Source organism: Pteropus medius, unplaced genomic scaffold (genome assembly GCF_902729225.1).
Source record: "Pteropus medius unplaced genomic scaffold, Ma_sr-lr_union100, whole genome shotgun sequence".
NCBI classification, from domain to species: Eukaryota; Metazoa; Chordata; class Mammalia; order Chiroptera; family Pteropodidae; genus Pteropus; species Pteropus medius.
Window position 1 is genome coordinate 7674801 of NW_024348304.1, and position 22225 is coordinate 7697025.

At 31.8% G+C, this 22225-nt stretch overlaps 1 protein-coding gene across 2 annotated transcripts in view; it reads left to right on the plus strand.

Annotated features, from left to right (window-relative positions):
- Positions 1-22225, plus strand: part of PCDH10 (protocadherin 10) — a 41031-nt gene that overhangs the window by 6963 nt on the left and 11843 nt on the right. Inside the window, exon 4 of one of the 2 annotated variants that reach the window (XM_039879652.1) lies at positions 6742-7047. In XM_039879652.1, the coding sequence (XP_039735586.1) occupies positions 6742-7047 (306 nt within the window). Of the gene's footprint in view, positions 1-6741; positions 7668-22225 lie in introns of those variants that run through there. The other variant, XM_039879651.1, reaches the window with a different exon arrangement.

The following is a 22225-nucleotide window of genomic DNA, read 5'->3' on the forward strand; positions in this document are numbered from 1 at the left end:
GTGCTGCAACAGTGTGTCAAAGGGCAGGACACGCCTCGTGGTCGCCTGGCAGCAGTGGTCACTGCGAGCCCATCCCTGGGCTACTGTGTGCTGTGTCTGAGGCTGCCTTGGGAAACACAGGCAGCAGGAGGGGGGAAAGGCTGCTCAAGGGTCTCTTTATATTGCTGCAAGTCATTAATATGCACACCTAATGAGACTTGAGAACTGCCAAGAACCCCCGGAGGTCCCTGCCCCTTGCGGGCCTTCACGCTAAGTGAACAGAGCATCTATTTAGTGTCTGGGAACCTGACAACAAACCAGATCTTGCCAGAAGTTTATATTTGAGTACAAAGTCCCTTTCATTTTTGGCCTATATATGGCATATGATTTATTGTTATCTTTAAGAAGCTGTACATTTAGAATTGTGCATTCCCGTTCTTTTCCCGGAGCTTCTGATTGAACAGTCAGCCTTTGAAAACTTTTAAAGCAAAATCTTTAATGGTAAAGAGTAGCTGCAGCATGCTTCCTGGGATACGTTTTATTCCTTTCCCACTCCCCCACTTTGTTTTTTTCTGTAGCACTCCAATCTCAATGAACATTTCAATTAGTTTAGTCCCTCAGACATAATGAGCCATAATAACCTAACCGAAGAAAGAGAAATGAATAAACATCTGCAAAAAGAGCTAAATTCGGAAGATGGATGGGAATATATTCTTATCAATGTGCCTTCCCAGTAGCTATTTTATTTCACAGGCTCTCAGTGTTGCCATTTTGGTAATGTCTCTTTCAAATTATTTGAGACGTCAAAGCATTAAAAGGAAAATTAAAATGCTAAATGGTGTTCTGGAAGACATTTTTAAAAAGTAAGGCTGTTTTCATTTTTCTTGATCAAAATGGCAAAATGTTTTTCTAGCTTTAATTTTTCAACATGTGAAAGCATTACAGAATTAACAGTCTATGTATTTCATTAGCACTTACAGGGCAGCCACTACATACTGGGGACAAGCATAGCTGTTTGGGGGTTGTAATAACACACTTGGATTAAGAAGTAATGCACCTTTGTGTGCTGAACTGCAATCACATTTAATGTGTCTAATTTTGTTGGAAGAATGATTTTGAATGTTTTCTTTTTTAAAGTATAAAATTCTAAATGCAGAGAATTAAAATGTCTTTACTTAATGATTTTTTCCAGTCCATGCTGATGTATACTATAAACCTCACACCAAGTAGCTAGAATATTTTCTAAAAGTTAAGCCCATTTCAGGTAAATAAATACATGTCTTTTATTTCCTTGAAAAGCCAGGTATTAATGACCTTCTAATTTTGTGATATTTGGGAAATATTCATAGCACGTCTATTTTCAAGGTTAGGATATGAAACATTTCATCCTAATAAGCAAATCTCCCTTAGCTGGATTTTAAGTGGAAAAGGTTAGATGATCAAGGAAAAATAACTCTGGCAAGATAGATTCTGCATTCTCTCCTTTAGTTCGTACCTCATTCCATACTGCATTTTATATACTGTTTAGCTTAGTACCTCACCTGTTTAAATTTCCTAACTTTTTCTTTATCTCCACTTTCTTTTTCTATGTTAACATTACTTCATACGCATTTATTTCGATATCCTTCCATTTATTCTTCTATGAATAGTTTTCTTTTTTGTCCTCTCCGCCCTTGCTTTTCCCCTTTCTAAGCCATTTGCAGTCACCAATCTTGTTCATAGAAGGGCTCTAAATACGGAGGCAGCTGCACAGAGAATCACATAAGCTTTTTCAGTTTTCCACTGCACCTGGCTCCATGTGTGAAATTCTTCGGCTTGTCCACAGCTCCGTGGCACTTTCTTTCTGTAGCCTTGTCAAGGTGCTTTCCGTTTTTTTTCAGTGCACTATTGATGTATTGGTTAGATATGGCAGAAATCCAAGGAGATGTGGCAAAGGCATGCACAAATCATCACGAGTGGGAATGCTGATTAATCATGGCTTCAATAGCCAAAAAAATAGTCGAAGTGGACTTTAAAAGAAATATATTTTCAATTTTGTTTCTTATTGTACAGTTAAATTAAAAGTTAGTTGGTTTTTTTTTTCTGATTTAGAATACTGATCCAAAAATTTTAGTTGTATATTCTTAACATTTTAATATAATTGGAGGTACATCTAAGGGGATCTATTAAGTTGTAAGAAGTTTTTTTTTTCCTACTTATTAAATACTTACAATGTGCATAATACTAGGATCGTTTATGAATCTAGTCTTTAATAATAGTGCCTTCTTAAAAATATATTAAAGAAGAAAACCCTAAGAAATGATTCTGTTAATGTTACTTATTGTAGTTTATCTGAAAATCATCAAATTGCACTTGTTAATTTTTCTTTCAATTATAAGGGAACTTAGCTTCTAAATGTGTTTATGTCTTATTATTATGAGATTGACACATGATATCTAGTCAAAATTTGGCTGTACATTAGAAAATAAAGTGATTTGAATTATCACTATATTCAAACTAGAAGATAAATTATATCATGAAATGTATTAAGCCATTGCACAACTACCACAGTATCAACAAGAGAATTCTTGACTTATCATAAATACAAATTTCTCTTTTCCAACTCCAACAAGAATTTAGACACTGGCAAATTAGCTTTTGGCTTTATAAATAAAGCAAATTTACACCATTGTTTGTACAAGCTAATTCAGGTTTCTGGTGAAAATCTGAGCTACAACTTGACAATGTAGAGAAATTTATAGTTGGAAAAACATATATAAGACTAAATATTGAAAGAAAATGGAAAAAAATACAAACATTTTGAAAGAATAGGTAGGGAGGAAATTTTGACATATAAGTTTTGAATTTTCATGATTAAATTCTGTTGATAAATATCTGCTTCCAAACTATATTCTCCTAGTAATTATAGTAATGATTGTGGTTATAGTAAATATCTCTCAGTTTCCCATTGTCAAGTGGTTAGAGAAAGACTGGAAATTTCCTCAAAAAATTAAGTGTTGAATTGTTAAAAAATTAAATTCTTATGTCTTGAAAAAAATTAACGTTTTTTAATGAAGATTTGGGACATGAGAAAGAAATGTACGCATGATTTCATATTATTACATTCATCAGAAAACAGGACGAATTGAATACACACATAATATTTTTGAAATCACAATTTGTTCTCAGTGGTAGTATCACTGCCTCTGACTATAGGGACAAGTTACTTGCCAGTTAAAAAAGATGTATTTTAAAATTTGTCTAAATATATCTTTGCAGAACAGGCAGTCTATCACTTCAGCTGTCATGCCTTGTAGCGCAGATTATTTCTGAGAAGTGGAGAAAGTAAATAAGTAGGAAAAGAAATTGCAAGTAAAATATATATGTTGAGATATTTCTTAGAAACTACCATGACTTCAAAACTGAAGTTTGGCCTGTATTTTTCTGCTATACAAAGCCCACAGTTTCTATAATAAGGACATTTGAATCAAGAAAAAAAAATTAAGTTAAATTTATTTTCTCTTGGGCCTTTAATGTGATCGGTTACAAAACTTCAAGAGCAATGCGAAAGGTACATACATTTTAATATACCGCATGCATTATAATACTGGACATCCCTGTGCTTCGTTGACAGTAAAACTTAAATATTCCTCTGCTTATTTGGTCATTAAAATAATATATTTAATGGGGCTAGTGTCAAATGAAAAGAGAGAAAAAAAATATTACCCTTCCAATGGCTCCCTAAGATGTAGATCGGTAATAGGAAAAATTTATCTGGTTCTCAAACTATATAACTAAAAATCAAATGAAAAAAAATCTATTTTCAAATAATGTTTCCATTACTTCTCTGAAATTTATTGATGCACTATTCGTGTCATTAAAAAAACGTTTCTGTGATATTTTCCTCATAAAAATCTATGTACACTTACTTTATCAGTTCAACTGGTAAAACATATCCTTGCATAATTTGAGCCACCTTATCTTTCATCCTACTTATATAAAGCTGTGTATTACTATGGGCATTCCACTTTAAACGAGTTAGTTTACAAATTTATTAAGAACATTGTATACAAGTGTTTTATTTTTCCCTTCTGTCAAGTAACATTGTTCTTCCAAGAAAAAAAACTTGATCGCATTCCACCACTTTTCTCATTATGCACATAATATATTTTTTGCACAGGTTCTCGACTCATGAGAACTTTATTACATCATCTAAGGGAATTTTAACTACCCGCTGATAATTTTAAAAGACAGAAAACCATACACTTCAGGATAAGAAAATGGATGTGGTTGAAGTATAAACTTCCCATGAAAACAAATTCTACTAAAAGTACCTTCTAACATAATTAAACATCAGAATAATAATGTTGAGAGACTAGTTTCCTAAAATATTTCTGTATGAGGTTATTATATTCATAGTTATAGGAGTACTTGGGTACGGGTCCTCAAAAAGATGTGAAAGATTATTAATGGTCTCATGTGATATATTTTAAATGCTATTTTTCAGTCACATGAGGAAAAAGTTGTACTAATTCCAAATTTTGCATTAAGTACCCATCTTTGTCAGGATCCAATAACACAAGTCTATCAAGTTGACAAGAATTCATTCTGTCAACTCCAAAATTAATGCAACCTGAATTTATTTTTAAAATAAATAATTGTTCATAATAATTTTACTCTTAACATTAGTTCCATTTATCAAAAAGGCCTTTTTTTCCTTCGCACTATAAATAGGGATCATTTTTAGCACCGTGTGTCAACATACAAATTTCTCTGGTTCTGTCTCTAGCATCTCCCTACCTAGTATGTCAGTGTGTATCAGGAACACTCTTTTTCCTCTTCTCTTTCTCTTTCTACATATCTCCTTGCAGAAATAGGGTAAAACATTGAGCTTCTCTGGTGTCTAGAGAAAACGGTGACATGTTTTACAGGCGGTTCTTAGTCTGGTTCCTTATCCCGGCTTCAGTGCACGTTTTCTTTCCTCAACAGTTCACTGATCAGTAATTTATTTCTAGGCTTATGCATGACAACTATCAATGGAATGTTATAATCGAAGACAGACTTGGCATTATACGCAGTTCAGTTTAAAATAAAGTCATTATAAAGTGAGATTAATATATGATAAAAAGCATGGTGTTATTTCTTTAAACACAATTTATGTAATTAACTTTTCTTGACTCCAAAATACTCATGGATAATCTAGACGATTAGTAACTTTGAAAAATTATTTTCTTTATATACACAGCTCTTAACATACGCAAACAAGTAAACAAGTAAATACATACACAAACAAGTAAATCAGTATCTGACAGAATATCATCAGAAATTCAAAAACTAAAACTTGCTCAAGAGCTCATATCACTCATGATATTTATAGAAGAAACAATCAAGTGTGTTCATTAAATAAATATTACTCTGTTGGTTATTAAACAAAAAAAAAATTCTCTAGTCCTTTCAGACTAGGCAGTACTGGAGTTTCTCACACACAGACCGATAGTATTTCGGTTATTTCAAATTGACCCTGTTTTAAAACATATTCAATAAACATGTTACTATGTTAAAAAACAAAAACAAAAACATGAAAATGCAATTTTGGTTTATGTACTTATTTTCTTGCATTAGTGCTAATTATCAAAATGAATATCAGATAGTATCCTATAGGGCTCAGAACTGTTATGCTTTGCTTCAGAAACTAAATGAGCTTTCTTGAGCCATAATGAAATATGTCATAGCCTTGTCAACCTCGTCAATGAGAGACAATGAAACCCGAAGTCGTCATTTGAAATCTTGGTACAGCAAGTCCTCACTTAACGCCACCGATAGGTTCTGTGACTTTAAGTGAAACGACTTATGAAACCAATCTTACCATTGGCCAATTGATTTAAACAAGAGTTAAGTTCCTATGACATCTCATTAATGGTATAACAAAATGATGAACCAATGTCATCTGAGAACCTGCTGTAGTCTAGGATTAGTAACAAAGTGTTCTATGTTGACTAGGACCAGTGTTGTCCAATATAGAACAAGTAATAAGGCATTTGTCAATAGTATCTGCAGTTGACTCACATTGCTCTTCGTTACCTTGGTTTCACTAATTACAGTCATTTGTTCTGAGTTTGTCTGAGGTGGTAAGTGATAAGTGGCTTGTAGTACTACGAGCTACCAGAACGTCATTGAGAAACACCTTTTAAGAAGTCATTTCCTAGGATCCCAGGGAAGGATGTGTTTGGCTAATCATAAAACCTATTTTTTTGTTATTTACTGGTTTATCAATAGGTATGCCACTTTTCTGTTGGATTTCACTTTTTGTTTCATGGCCAGATTTCATAATCTAAATATCAGCTTCAGTGTTTTGCATATTTCCTCCACTTTTGTCTCTAAGGAAAAAAATATCGGATGATTTATCATCATTAGCGATTATAGATTATGAAAACTTTCCATTTGGGTTTTCTCTTTGTTCTGAAATTCCACCGGAGATTTTAAAAGATATTTATTCTTTCTCTACTCACCATTTCCTAGTTACTTAAATAATTTGGAGCCAATCTATCTTTCTCCAAAACCCCTAGTCATTTAGAAACATCTACCTCAGAGGCCTCTTTGCCAAAAGTCCTACCCTTTCCGAGGTAATACAAAGAGATTTTTGATTCCTGTCCGGTTAAGACAGGACGAATGTGAGGACACCTTCACCCATCACTCTGTACGCTGCCTGTACTCTTTCACTTCTAAGCAGCTGATCGTTTTGGTGAAGCCTCCATCTGCAGTTTCTCTTTTTCCTGCTTGCAGGTGTGGATCTCTTCTCCAATTGCACCGAGGAATGTAAAGCGCTGGGCCACTCAGATCGGTGCTGGATGCCTTCTTTTGTCCCTTCTGATGGACGCCAGGCTGCCGATTATCGCAGCAATCTGCATGTCCCTGGCATGGACTCGGTTCCAGACACCGAGGTGTTTGAAACGCCAGAAGCCCAGCCCGGGGCGGAGCGGTCCTTCTCCACCTTTGGCAAAGAGAAGGCCCTTCACAGCACGCTGGAGAGGAAGGAGCTGGACGGACTGCTGTCTAATACACGAGCGCCTTACAAACCACCATATTTGAGTAAGTATTACATAAAAAGCTGTATCAAAGTGTTCCCTTTGAGGGAAGAAAGTTCAACACGCCCGTCTTCCTCGTAAAAATAGAGTTAGGGTTGTTTTCAGAAACAAGGATAAAAGTGACTCTTGGATGCAGGCAGCACTTTACTATGGAAAAGTGAGCTTAACAAGAAGACAGGTTTCTGTGTAAGGACATGGTTGTTGACAACAATCAAACATAACGTTTGATGTAGTTGAAAAAAAATTTCAAATGCTCGTCGTATTTTCTTTGAATATTGCTGTTTTGCTTATTTGATTTCCATATGTTTTGAAGGGCTTAATTAGGGTGGAAAAACATCACTCGACACTTGAGAGATTTCATTTTCTTATCGATGCCAGAGTTATCACCTAATCATTCTTTTACCATAGTGGCGTCAAACACGATAGGCTGAATTCAGAAGTCAGTGCAGTCATGACTTTGACCGTTTCACATAACTTAGTAAAATGTTGGTATGGATTCGAGCCTGTTCTGAACCAGAGGATCTATGTAATGGAAGTATATCAATATGGCAAGATTTTTCATTTATTTAAAATAATAGATTTTTCTAACATTGGGACATTGCAAATTGCACTCAGCTCTTTCAATTTGGGGACCCTAATCTCTAAGTGGATTAATACAACCACTGTGAAAAGCAAAACTGCTTTGAGATATTGTAGTGTATTTCCTTTGAGGATCTTAGTAATGAAATTATACCATTTATTCTCTGCTACATAGGAATCTTTTCCTTTTAGTTAATGGATAAATACTACTGACAATTCAATATTTTTGTCAAACCACATAAAGTAATATTTGATAAGGATAAAACTCATAACAACTCAATCGAAAGATGGCTTTTATCTTGTATAGTAAATCCATCTACGTGATGTCACCTTACTTTCATCTTCTAGTGCAAAAAAGGAAAAAAAAATCGCGGAACCATAAGCTAGAAACAAAAGATAAGATAGATTGCAGATGTATCGTCTCTGTTATGACTGATAAAGTGGGAGGAAAAAAGAAAACAATACTTAAAGAAAAGAAAAAGTAGAAGAACATATATTTTAGCTCTTATGAATGTAAGTGTGAAAGGCCCAGATTGAATGCATCGAGGATGTGGCTACTACTCTGGGTGTTGATAATAAGAATAGACAGGCGTCATAGGATTAAAGAATGGATCTGCCGTTGGATACATACGATATGATGGTAAAAGTAACCAAGTGCTGTTTTAAGAAGGGTGATGCTCAGCTTTTCAAAGTATTTATAAATCCTGTTACCCCTGCATAATACAGTGTTTTAACATTTCAGGACCAAGTATAAATTAGATTTTGTTTTCCTTTATTTTTAAAAGTGATAAAGTATAAGGAGGTCACAAATGCTTATGGAAAGGAAAGTATTGGAATGTCTAACATGGTAACAAAGTTGCAATTTTGGTGTCAAAGTCCTAAAGTTTAACTCGTACATCTGCATATACTAGTGATTTAAAGTAAATTAAAATGAAATTTTAATAAATGAGGACTATTATGCAGTCTTTGCCCCTAAAACTGAATTCTAGATTTAAAATGTTTTTATTATCAAAAACCAAGCTTTTCAAAATTTTATTTATTTTTTCTTTTTTACCCAGAGTTTTTTAAAAAATTTATTGGGATGATATTGGTTAACAAAAGTACATAGGTTTCAAGTATATAATTCAATACATCATCTGTATATTGCACTGTGTATTCACCACCCAAAGTCAAATCTCCTTCTGTCACCATAAATTTTAAGTAGCATATTCTCACTTTAAAGTAAGAATACAGATTATACAGATACATGATTATTGATTTCAGCACACAAAGTCAAAGATCATATGAATCAGAGTAATTCAAGTTTATATTTCTAAATAAATACAAATATTTACTATTAGCACATATCAACTGAGAAGTCTACATCAAATATAGTGAAAAAATCAATTTACCCTCCTTTGCTCTTAGGGAGTACTAATCTGGGTGGAGTTTAACTTACATATAGAACTGAAATTTTAAACATTTACAAATATCTTTTTTTCATTGATCAGTTTTTCTTTTTAATGTTAAGAAGCACAGTAATAATTTTTATTAATAAAAATATTAATGCTGCATATATTTTATTGAAAATGTCTCTTCTTAGGAATCTAATGTTTTCATTTAGAAACCAGATTTCAGCTGTTATGAAATAGCAGTTATGTGTGTGGCTAGAAATCAAAGAATGCATCTATTATTTTATCGAGAAAATTGAATTTGTTTGCATATTATCCAGACATGCATTAGAACAAATTAAATTAGTTTTTAATAACAATTTACTTTTTCTGTCTTAACCAGCACACGCTGCTCAAAATTTAGGGTTTAGGGTGAAGTGTGACCTGGATGAAAAAGAAGCAACACAATAGCTATCTTTTTGTTTTTACTTATATTTTCTGTAATTATTCATATAACTTTAATCATGTCTGAATTTTATTTTTTTTTTAACTTCTAGGGTTTAATGTCATCTTAGACTCACCTAATTATCTTTAAAATTATATCATGGGTCTGATTTAATAGGCATAGTCAATTTTATGATTAATCTAATAATACAAGCTATAAAACAAGATCATCCTTGACCATTTTGCCCCCCACAAATTCGCATAGTGATAGTTGTTAATACCAGTATCGTTTGTCATTGGCAATATATATATTCCCATCTCCTAGATTGAAAAGCACATCCCTTATATAATTAAGCTAAAATTGACACTTACTTGCTTTTAATCAGAATGTTTAAATAATTATTGAGGTAGCAGTTTTGCATTTGTTTCCTTTTTTTTTGCTAAACATTCATTTAGTTTTATAATAAACATAAAGTACATTTTGACATTCAGGAAAGTAGCTGTATATTTAGTTATTTTGTAAAGCTCTAAAAAAGCCTAATGAGGCTACTATCCTTTATAAAATGATGACAGGGAAATAGTGATATGCTTAATAATACAAATGAGATCATTATCTATACCCAGGACTTGCCATTTCTATGCTTCTGATTGCTAAAGTTGAAATTAAGAATTGTAAGAAATCAACTTTTACACAAAAGTAAGTGTATGCACATGTTAAAAAATATACTTTGTGTTTTTTTTAAATGCCTAGAATCATGTTTCCTTTTTTTTTTTTTTTAAGAAAAAATCCACGAAGAGTATATATGATGCATTTAATGAAATAAACTTATTTTTCTAATCAGGAGGAATTTTGAAAACACATCTATTGATACTTTCCTCTTTAATCATGAGCCCTTGTTTCTATTATAATGTTGTCATTTGCTAATACTCTATAAGGACCAAAGGGATACACTGAAAAATTAAGGAAATATATTTAAACACGTAGATTATGGACATCTATTTAAAACAGTGTTTAGATTTATCTTAAAATGTTAATGACTTTTAACTTGGCTTAGCTTTTAATTTTTATTAGATTAATAAAATATACTAAAATATTGCTTTAACTTTTAGTAAAAATTAATCGTTGTTTTTAAGACATTGAAATAAAATGAAAAAATTCTCGAGTTCAAAAATAACATCTTGTTTTTATCATAATTAATGGAAGAATTTTTTAGAATTATAGACATCTTATTTAAAATAACAGTCTTTCAAATGACACAATAAATTGTACACAAAACAATATGGATGGTCTCAGATAATAAAGAAGAAAAATAATTTAAGTTCAAGAATGTAATTGATAAAAGTGATAATATTAATATAATTTAGAAAACCCAATAGTTAAAACAAAATCTTTAATTTCATTTCTGTAATCATTCTTGCTTATGATTTGGCTTCACACTTTGAATATTATCTCGTAAGATTTTATTCAGTAAAACAAGCATGTCTTTCAGTTGAAACCAGCCTAAACAATACAGAAATAAACATATAAGTGAGTATCTACTTGGAAACTTGTCAATTTCTTGTCAGTAAATGGAGTCAGTCTCTAAGACTTAAAGACAATCTTAAGATAAATAACCAAAGAAATTTTATTTAAAATATATTTGTGAATAGCTTTCATTTATTTAAGTCATACAATCATAAATTATATCAAAAATGAAAAAAAAAACTGCCTCGACGTAATGAGTTTTTAAATCCTTAATCCATGAAATTTTCTAGAATCATAGGACTGTGGGGAACCACGTATTGAGAAGTGTCACGGCCCACCTTGCCTTCGTATCATACAACGCTTAGACTTGTCCACGTATGCCAAAAAATCACTCTAGTTGTTTTCTGACCTAATTTTATTTTTTGCTTACTTTCGAGTGTGTTTTTTTTGAAATTTCAACTCTACTCATCCATGTTATAACATAAAAAAAGTCAGAACTTCAAAATATTGCATTTAAAATATTGTTGACACTTTATCTAGACTTTTTTTTTTTTTTTTTTTTTTTTAGTAATCCTCATTTTGGGGACATTCTTTGGGGCATCTATATTAATTCCGCTGAGCATTTCAAGTTTTTAGTTTGTTGAAATTGTACAGCATGTTTTGTTTAGTCACATCTGTTTCAGTCCCTTCATAATCTCAGTCTGTCTTCTGTAAGTTTTCATAATGTTTTGAACTCGATAGTGTGGTAAGAGCATATACAAAATTCAAAATATAATGACTTTTCTGATTGAAACACATTAGCCTCATACTTACATACCCCTGTGTAGTGTTTTCTCTGAGATTTGTATATTCCTCTAATGTCATAGACATAGCATCACTTTATCAAATATTAACATCCGCAAAAAAAAGTATTTTTATATATGGCCTTTTTAACATTTCTACCTCATAATTCATACATCATTAAATGAATGGAGATCTTTTTCAGATTTTTTTCTCTTCTAGTAGATATGTTAATTTCTGTTCACTTTTTCTTCAAGTTGTGCCACATTTTATAAACTATTTCTGAGATGCTTGTGCTCTCATTCTTCTTTATAAATTTAACTAATTTTCTCACTTTTTTAATTTATCTCTTTGTAACAAATCTCTAGATTTTTGAATCATCCCAGTCTTTAAAATAGTTTGCACTCCTTAACTTTGTGGGCAGGAAACAAATGGTAACTCAAGATCAGGAAAAAACTCAACCCCAGTTCATATTCTCTATATATCTACTATAGAATTTAAAGTCCACAGAATTTTAAGGTATTTTACTTCTTTGAAAAAGGTAATCTATTCATAATCCATGTAATTAGTTTCATTAACAGATACAGCAGCTGACTGGAACCTCCCTAGAAAGCTAGATAAATGAAATATAAAACATCTTATTTCTTTAGTTGTTGGGTAATGGTTTACCTCAACTAATATGATTTAAAGTGAAAGCTGTGAAAATCCTTCTGAGTTGCAGATATGAAAAAGAGCAGCTCACACATCTGGTGGTTTCTGTAGGCAATTTGTTTTCTACTTATTTAGATTTCAGTGCTTCTGTGACATCACATGTCATTTAAAATTTATGCTTTTGGGTCCTTTGGAACTAGTAGTATCCAATGCTCTCTTGGAGTATTTAGACTCATTACCCAGCTATGCAGATAATAAGTGCTAAATAATTATACTTTGAAAAATGAATGGATGGATGAATGTTTTTAAAGTACCCAAATTTTCTTTGATAATGACATCATACCTTCATTAACACACGCACCTGCACACAGAGTTTTTATATGTCTAGACAAACTTTCTTTTTTCCTTCCAATTTAATAAAAAGGTGTAAATTAGGTGTATTTCTCTCTAGTTAATACCTACAAGTTTTTCTGGGAGGAGGTAGATTTCGAACTCATTCAAAATATTAAAATCCACTTAAGGTGTTTTGTAAAATATGATGAAGTTTATCAATACTTTGAGATTTTAAACTTCTTTTGACTTGTCTAAGAACTTATTTTATATTCTAAGGAGTTAAATTTATTTTGTATTTCTTGACTTTATTAGAAATTTAACTACTCTCCTTTCTTAACCAGTTTGTAAGACAATCTTTCTTTTATATATTTTGTTTACTAGAAGCTTTCATAATTTAGCTCCGTTTTTATAAAGCTGATAGGTCTATGCTTTCCTCTGGTTTAGTCACTTATTTTTCTTATTTAATTCCCATGTAGCGGTTATTTATTACATGTTATTAATTACATTTTTGAGTTCACAGATAAATGGTTAAATAAAATATTGTACATTTTTAAGGGCATATAGGGAAGACTTAATTGATACAAGTAATTGATAAAAGTAATCTTTATTCAATAGGTTACACCCCTTAGTATGTAAATCTTCATCTACTATTTAAAGCAGTTTATTTAATACATACTTTGCATTTTATTGAGTCAACACAACATATTAATTTTATTTATATACCTCATTTCCATTCTCTTTATAAGTTTTTACATTGGAAGTAAATTTATATAAGCATTTCCCATTATGTGACCTAAGAAATAAAGATTATTAATTAAAATATAAATAGAATTATTCAATGAAAAGGAATATCTACTTGGGAATTTTTTCCTGTCTCTTCATACTGAAGATATATGGGTCTAAATTTAAATGCATTAAGATATTGTATATAGTCTGGAATATACAATTCAATTGCTTATAAATATCATTAAACATTATTTAATACTCAATGTGCCAGACTGTTTTTGAATTGAGTCTGTGTCTTCTGAAATTCTTTTAATAGGAATTTGATAGTGTCATTTAGACAATATAGCTTGGAATTCATTTTAGACTGTGAGGTGCAAGATTGAATAATTCTGCTGAATCAAGACTAATCTCAGCATAATATGAGTCAATTTAATGTTTCCCAAAATATAGTAAAAACTTGGGCAGTTTTATATGGAGGCCCAAGAAACAGTCCCTCATTACTGCATTAGTGATTCCTAATCATCCACATCAGTTAGGTGGGGAGAATATAAAAGATGTGAAAAAAATCAAAACCCAAAATGTAATTACATATAAAAGGACATGGATAAAAAACGGTAAGTTAGAAATTTTGTGGATAAAAATTAGGATTTTGTTCTAATTCTACAATTGATACATTATATGACATATTGTTTACACATTATGTCTAGGCACATAACTATATTCTTTCTCTTAGACATGCATTCCTTTTAACTCTAAGAATTGAGAGTATCATATGTGAACTTCATTTCAAGAACACTTCTATAATCTGTACAATAGATTTATCTAAATTATCAATGATAGCTTTTAAGTCATTAAGTTTGACAGTGATTATAAATGTTTTCTGTGTTCTATTTTTATGATTCCGTTGTACAGATATATTTGCACATTATGCATCTTGTATAGAAGTATTATATGTTTAATTTAATTTATTTTTAATTCTATCAATTACCAGAAAAAGAACAGTGATTATGTTTAACACAAGAGTAAGTTTACTTAACTAATAGCTACTTCATTATCAGAAGCTGTTAACATGACAATATGGTGCTTATTGAGAAACAGATAAGTGACACAATCAATTTCAGTCTGTTCCTTTATTTTTTTAAGATACTGGCTGTACTTTTTGAGAACCAACTCTCAAAGGATAGGTAGCAAAATTAACCATGACACTGTAGAGGAAATAGATGTCTGTTTCCAGTATCAATGCTTTATGAAGAGGATGTTATTTTTATTGTTTGTAAAAATGTTTTAATCCCTAGGGCTTTTTTATTTTCTAACATTGGCATTAGCCAGAATCCTACAATACATCCCAAATTACAGATAATATTGTTGGATACTTAACTGTACCTTTTACATGTACTAGAAATTTGATATTAGTGTGTCATCAGATGTTTTAAGGCTAAAGTATTAACCAAGAACTATATTTTAGCTGAAAATTGGATAGTTACATTATTTCATAAAAAGCATATTCATAAATGCTGTAGACAAAAATTTCAAGTACATGTCTTCAGAAAGAAAAAAAAAGATCTAAACATAGAAGTAATACATAAATAAAATCAGTAGCAAACATATATCTCCTGGATTAAATTTTGAGTTGCCCCGGTTATAGAAATAGCCAGAATAGAGGGGTTGCCATATCTAACTAAACATATCATTGTGTTATGTCCCAAAGTGCAGTACATAGTAAAAAGTGTCGAGTCAACAATGGCAACAGTAGACAAAGTACATATAATAAATTGTTTTGATGATGTACACCTGAGGGTGTATGTAAAATGAAATATTTCACATGCGGGTTTAATCTAAATGGTGGTAGGAATAAGCGGTAGGAACGGATATGAAGTTAATGTTATAGTTTGATAATTACTATTGTTTTATTCTTAGAAAATGTATAGAAAAACCTAGAGTCTGGCCTGTAAAATTAGAATAAAATTCTTGTACCTTTTTTCACCATTAGTAAACCTGATGCCAGAACTAATCCTCTTGCTAGTTAAAAATACTGTGGTTTTAAGGATTATTTGCCCTAGAATTAACTCATCAAATAATTACACCGAAGTCATGAAATTTAGATGTTTTGATAGATATATCTTGAGTCTTGACATACTTCAATCTTTTGGATAAGAACAATGGCAATAGAGAACAATATTACATAGAATATATACAGTTATGCTAAATTATATTTTTAGACATTTTTAAAATAACAGATAATTTAAAGGATATACGAAAATAAAGAGAGTAGTGTACTAAACTCTTCATTTTTTCCTACTTAAACAATAATCAATTCTTGGCCAGATTTGTTTCATCTAAATGCTAATACAACTGCCCCTTAATTGAGATTTTAATGTAAATCCAGAGACCCTACTGTTTAATCCATTTATATTTCAGCATATGTTTATTAAAGATAAAGTTTATTTTTAGAATAACCTTAATAACCTAATTCTTTATAAAGTTTTTCTATCAGTTATTATTCACATTTTCATAATTTTCTCATAAATATTACTTATATTTACAGTTAATCTATTGATTTTAATTTGATGATTAAAATGAGGTCCATAGATAGCACCTCATTTTTATTTTTAAACTTTTTATTAAAGTATAATATGCATATAGAAAAGTACAAATTCATAGATGCATAACTGAAGAAATTTTCACAAAATGAGAACGCCTGAATAATCAGTGACCAAAATATTGACTAAGGACTGTGTCCAGTAGCCAAAACATTACTGGTATCTCATTAAGTCCTGCGTTTTGTCCTCTTCCAGTGTCTACAACCCAAAGGGTTACTACTATCCTGGCCTCTAACCAAAAATATTTTTTCTGAGTTTTAAAATTTATATAATGTGAATAAATAAAATAGTGTATTTGAGTTTCACTAAAGTTTATAAGCTAGTTATTCTTTCTGATAATATAGGGAAAACAATCAGCAGAGCCCATATACACAGGCATAAATGCTAAAAAGCCAGTTTAGTGAAAATGTCTTTTCTTTGGATATGATTTCTTTTACTATCTTTAGAATTCTCCTCATATCCAGTCTTTTAGAGATGCTTCATACTTGTCTTTATATATTTCTTGATGTTTGAAACATAGTCTTCTGTTACTTCGTGGTGTTTTCTAGAAACAAATATTTCAATATGTTAACTTGAATACTGGATTATAATATTTGAAAAATTCAAATGTCTGTACTTCATATTTTTTGAGCCTAGATTAGAGGATTGTGGGAAGCTGAAGACGATGATGCTTAAAAAAGACTGCATAAAGTAAAGAGATTACATTTTTAAAAAATAGTTTATCTGAGGTAGTTTAAAGGGATTGAGCGACTATGAATTTAGAAGAAAGGGGGAGAGGTGACATTACGAATGTTAAATGTCTAAACAAATACCACACAGATAGATAGCGAAAAATCCATCTGTCTTTACTGAGAGTACAAAGAGAAAATGGATATATATCGCATCCTCAGAGATTTACATTACATGTAATAGGAAATACCCGGCCCCTGACATTGGCACTTGCTCCTGGGAGCTATGGAAATACTGTAGCTTTACAACCTGCAGACCTGTGCGTTCGCCCTCCCCGATGTGGAGGAATAGCACTTTGTAGCCTGTCGTGTGTTTCTACAGAATGCTCTTCCCCAAACTGGGGCTGGTAAGGGAGCAGGGAGGATGAGGCTTAATTTTACGAGAGGCAAAGGAAAGGAATCGAGAAAGCCTGGGTTTTTGTCTATTTCCTTCCCTTCCTGTTCTACATGGATGACTTCTTATCTTTCTTATTTTGGAATTTTGAAAAGGGAAAAAAAAAGATTTCTTAAACCCTTTTACCCTCTCACACATTGAATTGCAACAGATGATAAAATGTCTGGAAACAAGAATTAAGGATTCATAGTTTTAGAAGAAAACTTGGAGAAATGTGTAGAGTGCAAAAGCTGAGTAAGAAATGGTCGTATATATGTATACATACATACATATGCAATAAAAAACATTGTGTCTTAAAATTATGGATTACAATTGGAAGTTTTAAGACTTCATATTTATGATAATATTTATAAAAGGAAGACATGACTATAGATTTTAAAAATTTATTTTGCTTGTCAAATATTGAATCTTCTCTTTATTGAGTTGGCTTATTTCTCTTGCAATAAGAAGTTTCTCTTTTTGGTATTATATTCTCCTCTACTGAATTTTAAGGAAAGACTTTGTTTTTTCTAGATTACTGTGAAAGTCTCACAAATCAAAATGAAATAGTCATTATTAATGATTTGAGGTCAAGTTGCCTACTCTCCTTAAACCTCTTAGTAATGCATACTTTCTTAATTATTTTGGAAGTTATAGCAAGCATTCTGTATATATGATCATTATGTTTTGATTGATACTTTAGAGGATAAATTAAAACATAGTATTGGTAATGTGGAAGCATGAATTAATCACACACTTTAAAAGTATAATGAAAAGAAAAATAATCATTAGCTAAACATGAAATACTAAATTGAATAACAATAGTATTAGTTACTACTGAGTGCCTATTTTATAGACATGTGAAGATGAAATAAAACACAATAAAGGCACCAATTTCATAAATACACAACCAGTGTTATGAGGTGACAGTCATTTTCATCAATCAAGGATTGTGAAATAAGCCTTATGAATCTCAGGCTGTCATGAATAATTTTAGAGTTAGATATATGAGTATTTTATGATTAAATAAGTATACTTAACTTTATAGTGTTAAAAAGATTGTTTGGTATGAGACAATGTAGACATGCTTTTTGTTGACAGATTGGAGTGGATTCTAATTCCTTTAAACTTGTATTAAGCTAAGGACTTGAAATATATATTTTTAAATTACTTTTAATTTATATTATAGAATGGTATGAAGATAATTATTCCTCAGATTATAACAACAAAATGTTACCTTGTATTGAAATTACTGAGAAAGGTAATTTTTTTTGAAATGCAGACTTACATTAAAATTATTTTTAAGAAATAGCTGACATTGAGTAATTTCATTTTCATCTCTCCCATTTAAACTTGAGCTTGAGTTCTGGAATATAATCCTCGAGAATATAAATTTCTTGCTTAGGTAGAATTCTTTATAGAAATTACATTTTCATATGCCTATAAAAAGTGTGCTAATATATCTAATATGGGGGCATATTACCTTCCCTTTAAATAAAAACATTTAAGGCAATTTACAAAGGGCATATCGTATTGCTTCAATGTTCATTTTAAATGTATGCCCTTTTTAATCATTAAAGTTTCTCATATTTCAATAACTACGTAATTTCAGAGGGATGTCAATAGGTCCTATTACTTGTTGTCCTATTATAGTTATTGTAAGGTAGTGAAATGGCAGTTTAGAACTGTAAATAAGTTTTTAACCAGCTACTTTCAGCAGGCCTTCCCAAGCTACTGATGAAGACAGTGTGATGCATATTCAACAATACTTCCTGTTAAGCTCTCACTACATCCTACACAGGGGCTTCAGCGTCATTTGCCCTAGAACTAGGTGATATAAATGTGCTCAAGGCCTGCTATATAGGAAAATGATTATGGATTATGGCTCATGAACTCATCACAGCCCGATGTGAAATAAGATCAATATCTTAATTTACATTTACAATAGAAATATAATAACTGAATCAACTAAAGCACTCCTGAGAGATATCCATGGGAAAATTAGAAATACTGTGAGAACTCTGGCTAAGACTATAAAGGGCAGGAGATCAACTTCATTATCAGTGATCGCACATAGGCTCATGCAGCCCCATTCAGTGGAAGAATATTGTGCCTCCTGCACAGATCAGATACGCAGATCAGGTCATCTCAGTGTCACCTGCTCCGGACCATCTTAGAAACACACAAAAGTATTTTTAACTATCAGTATCCTCCTGCTTCAAACCTCGTGCAAACCACCAGCTCCATTTTGAGGTCATTCTGAAAAAAAATAAAAATGAATAAACTAACCTCAGGCACATGACAGTACTAGTGAAAAGTTTTCAGCGCCCTTTATGATGTACGTACAGCAAAACTTGCCCGTTTAGTTGGATCGTGGTGTCCTAAGGAAATATTTGAAAAAGACTCTAGTCATTATTTTCAGAATAGTTTTTTCTAAGCATCACTAGTTTTATCCATTTTTGACTCCATGATAACTTGAAACCTTTCATTTCAGAAGATGGCATTTTCTGATTTTGTTCTCAAAGTATGCATGCACTTCCTTTGGATTGCTGTATAATTACAGGAGTGGGTGGGCTTTGTAACTGCCCTCATGACAGAGAAGTGACATGGTGTGGTGAAGACTCTCAGTTACGGGGCTAGTTGGCCAGGGTCCAAATACTGATCCAGCCAGTTACCAGCTGTGTGACCTCTGTAATTTCTTTACCTTTCCTGTAACACATTTTCCTCATCTGTGACATGGAGCCTCAAAAGCTCATTGTGAGCATTAAATTATTTAACATATTTAAAGCAGTGAGTGCCTGGGTCAAAGGAACCACTCATTAACTGTTCGAGGCAACCATATATTCGGTTAAAATGGGAACAATGACATCAGCCTGATATGGAGAAAATTAAAATTCTGGGCTTAAATAGAACTAATCATACTCTCTTTTACTCCCAGAGAAAAATCCAACTCCAAATGTTCCTTTTACGATATATCACTGTTTTACATCTGCAGTCTATATTTTTTCACATAATATGTATGTTTTAAAAGTACAGTATGCCTGTTTTCCTTTATCTGTGAAACCAATGGAACAGATAGAATATAACCAAATATATAATCTGCAGAAAGACTGTTTTATTTGTTTTGTGCTGATGCTAGTCATAAAGCATGATTCTAACTTTTATTATTATTTTACTTGTGTATTTACGGTGAGTAAAGATACTTGATTATGTATAACAAACTAAAAATAATCTGAAAAATTTACTCTTTTGAATCAACAGATTTTTGTTTCACTGTATGGAACAGCGTATTATGTTCGATGATCATAGAAAGATAATTTATACTTCTTGAGACCAAGATTTTTAAAACGTGGCACAAATGGCCATATCCAATTAGACTTAATCTCTATGTCGGCAATTGTCTTAGCCCATTACTGTAAATTCTGGCTTTATGCAGAGTTTTGTTTTCCCAGGAATTCTGATATCCCTCAGAAGCCCTAAAATCATTACACAAAGTAAATGAAAACATTCCTTCAGTGTGGACAAGTGTGTCTTTTTATAAGATATACCAAAGATGTCTATGTCTACCACAAATCAGTATTCGGCCACATGGAAGCTCAGAGATTTTCTTGCCTCCTTTTTCTTCACTAAAAGGCTGATATCTGATAAACCTGATTGTCTCAGGCAGCTTATATTTATATTTTTGTAACTTTGTCTTTCAAAATCAGATAAAACTAGCAAGTGATTCACAAGCCCATTTGAGAAATGTCTAAGAAACTGCTCAAACTTTATTTTCTGTTAATGGTTTATTGATTAGGCAATCTGTATAATTCTCATAATTTTTTGATTCTGCGTGATTTCTGTCTTCTGTCTTGAAATTGCAATGTCAACTGTATTAAGCATTTCTCTCTTCTCAAAATGCTCTGGTTTTTTTTTCTTTTTCTTTTTTTGTCAATTACAGTTTGCATTCAATATTATATCAGTTCCAGGTGCATGGCATAATGGTTAGACATTTATATAATTTATGAAGTGATCCCCTCAATAAGTCTAGTACCCACGTGGCATTGGATATTGATATTATAACATCATTGACTATATTCCTTATGCAGTGCTTTACTGCAGTGGTTTTCAATGATTCCAAATTGTTTTAAGTTTCTTATCTCATTAACAGATGAAAGAGATATTTACTTTATTAGAACAAAATATATTTAGTTATCTTTGGGAAGATCCCTTAGCGTATAATCAAGGAAGGATTTCTAGAACGCTATTTTGGGGCCAATATCAGAGCACCAACTGCATGATTTAACTGATAGAGAAAAAGGGCATTCTAGGAGCGCAGAATGGCACGAACAAAATTGTGAGATTAGCAAATAAATATGGAGAAGTAAATATCCTTGGTTGCCAAATCTATCCAAGAAATCCAATGGAATAGTGGAATTTAAGGTTTGAGAGTTATGTTTCGGATAGATTAAGACGTGCTTTAAATAATAATACCAACAGTTACAGTGGTTAACAATTATTAAGAATGTATTATGAGCCTGGCACTATCCTAGGACTTTTTAGATCCACTTAAACCTTACAATAACCAAATGAAATAGATATTCTTACTCTCTGCGTTTTACAGATTATAAAACTGAGAAAAAGATGTCCAGTAACTTGCCCATGGTTTCATGGTTAGTCAGGGAGAGCCAGGCTTTTTAGTTGAGGCCGCCAGATTCTAGAGTAATCATTCCTAACCAATTCTCGACTTGAATACCAGGCTTAAGAAATCGGACACTATTCATAAGGGAGTTAGGAAGGATTAGTTGTGTGGGCTGTATTTTTGCTTTTGTTTTACTAGCAGAGTGTTATTTCAGTTGTCAAGTTTTGCAGCCACAAAAGCCTGGTGGAGAATAAAAATGAAAGCATTTCTATTAGAGACATTTAGAAAAACGAATCTATAGTATTAGAGTTCTAAATGTGGCAGCAAAAGGTAAAGGCTGCAGCTGTCAAGAAATGGTTCTCGTCTTGAGACTGGATATTTGAGAGAAGATCACAATTCAAAACTACTAGTACTGTTACTACTACTAATAATAATCATGACAATATTAGTAAAATAAAATTCATGTTCTAGCAGGGAGTCAGTTTTGATGGGAACACTGATAACCAACTAGG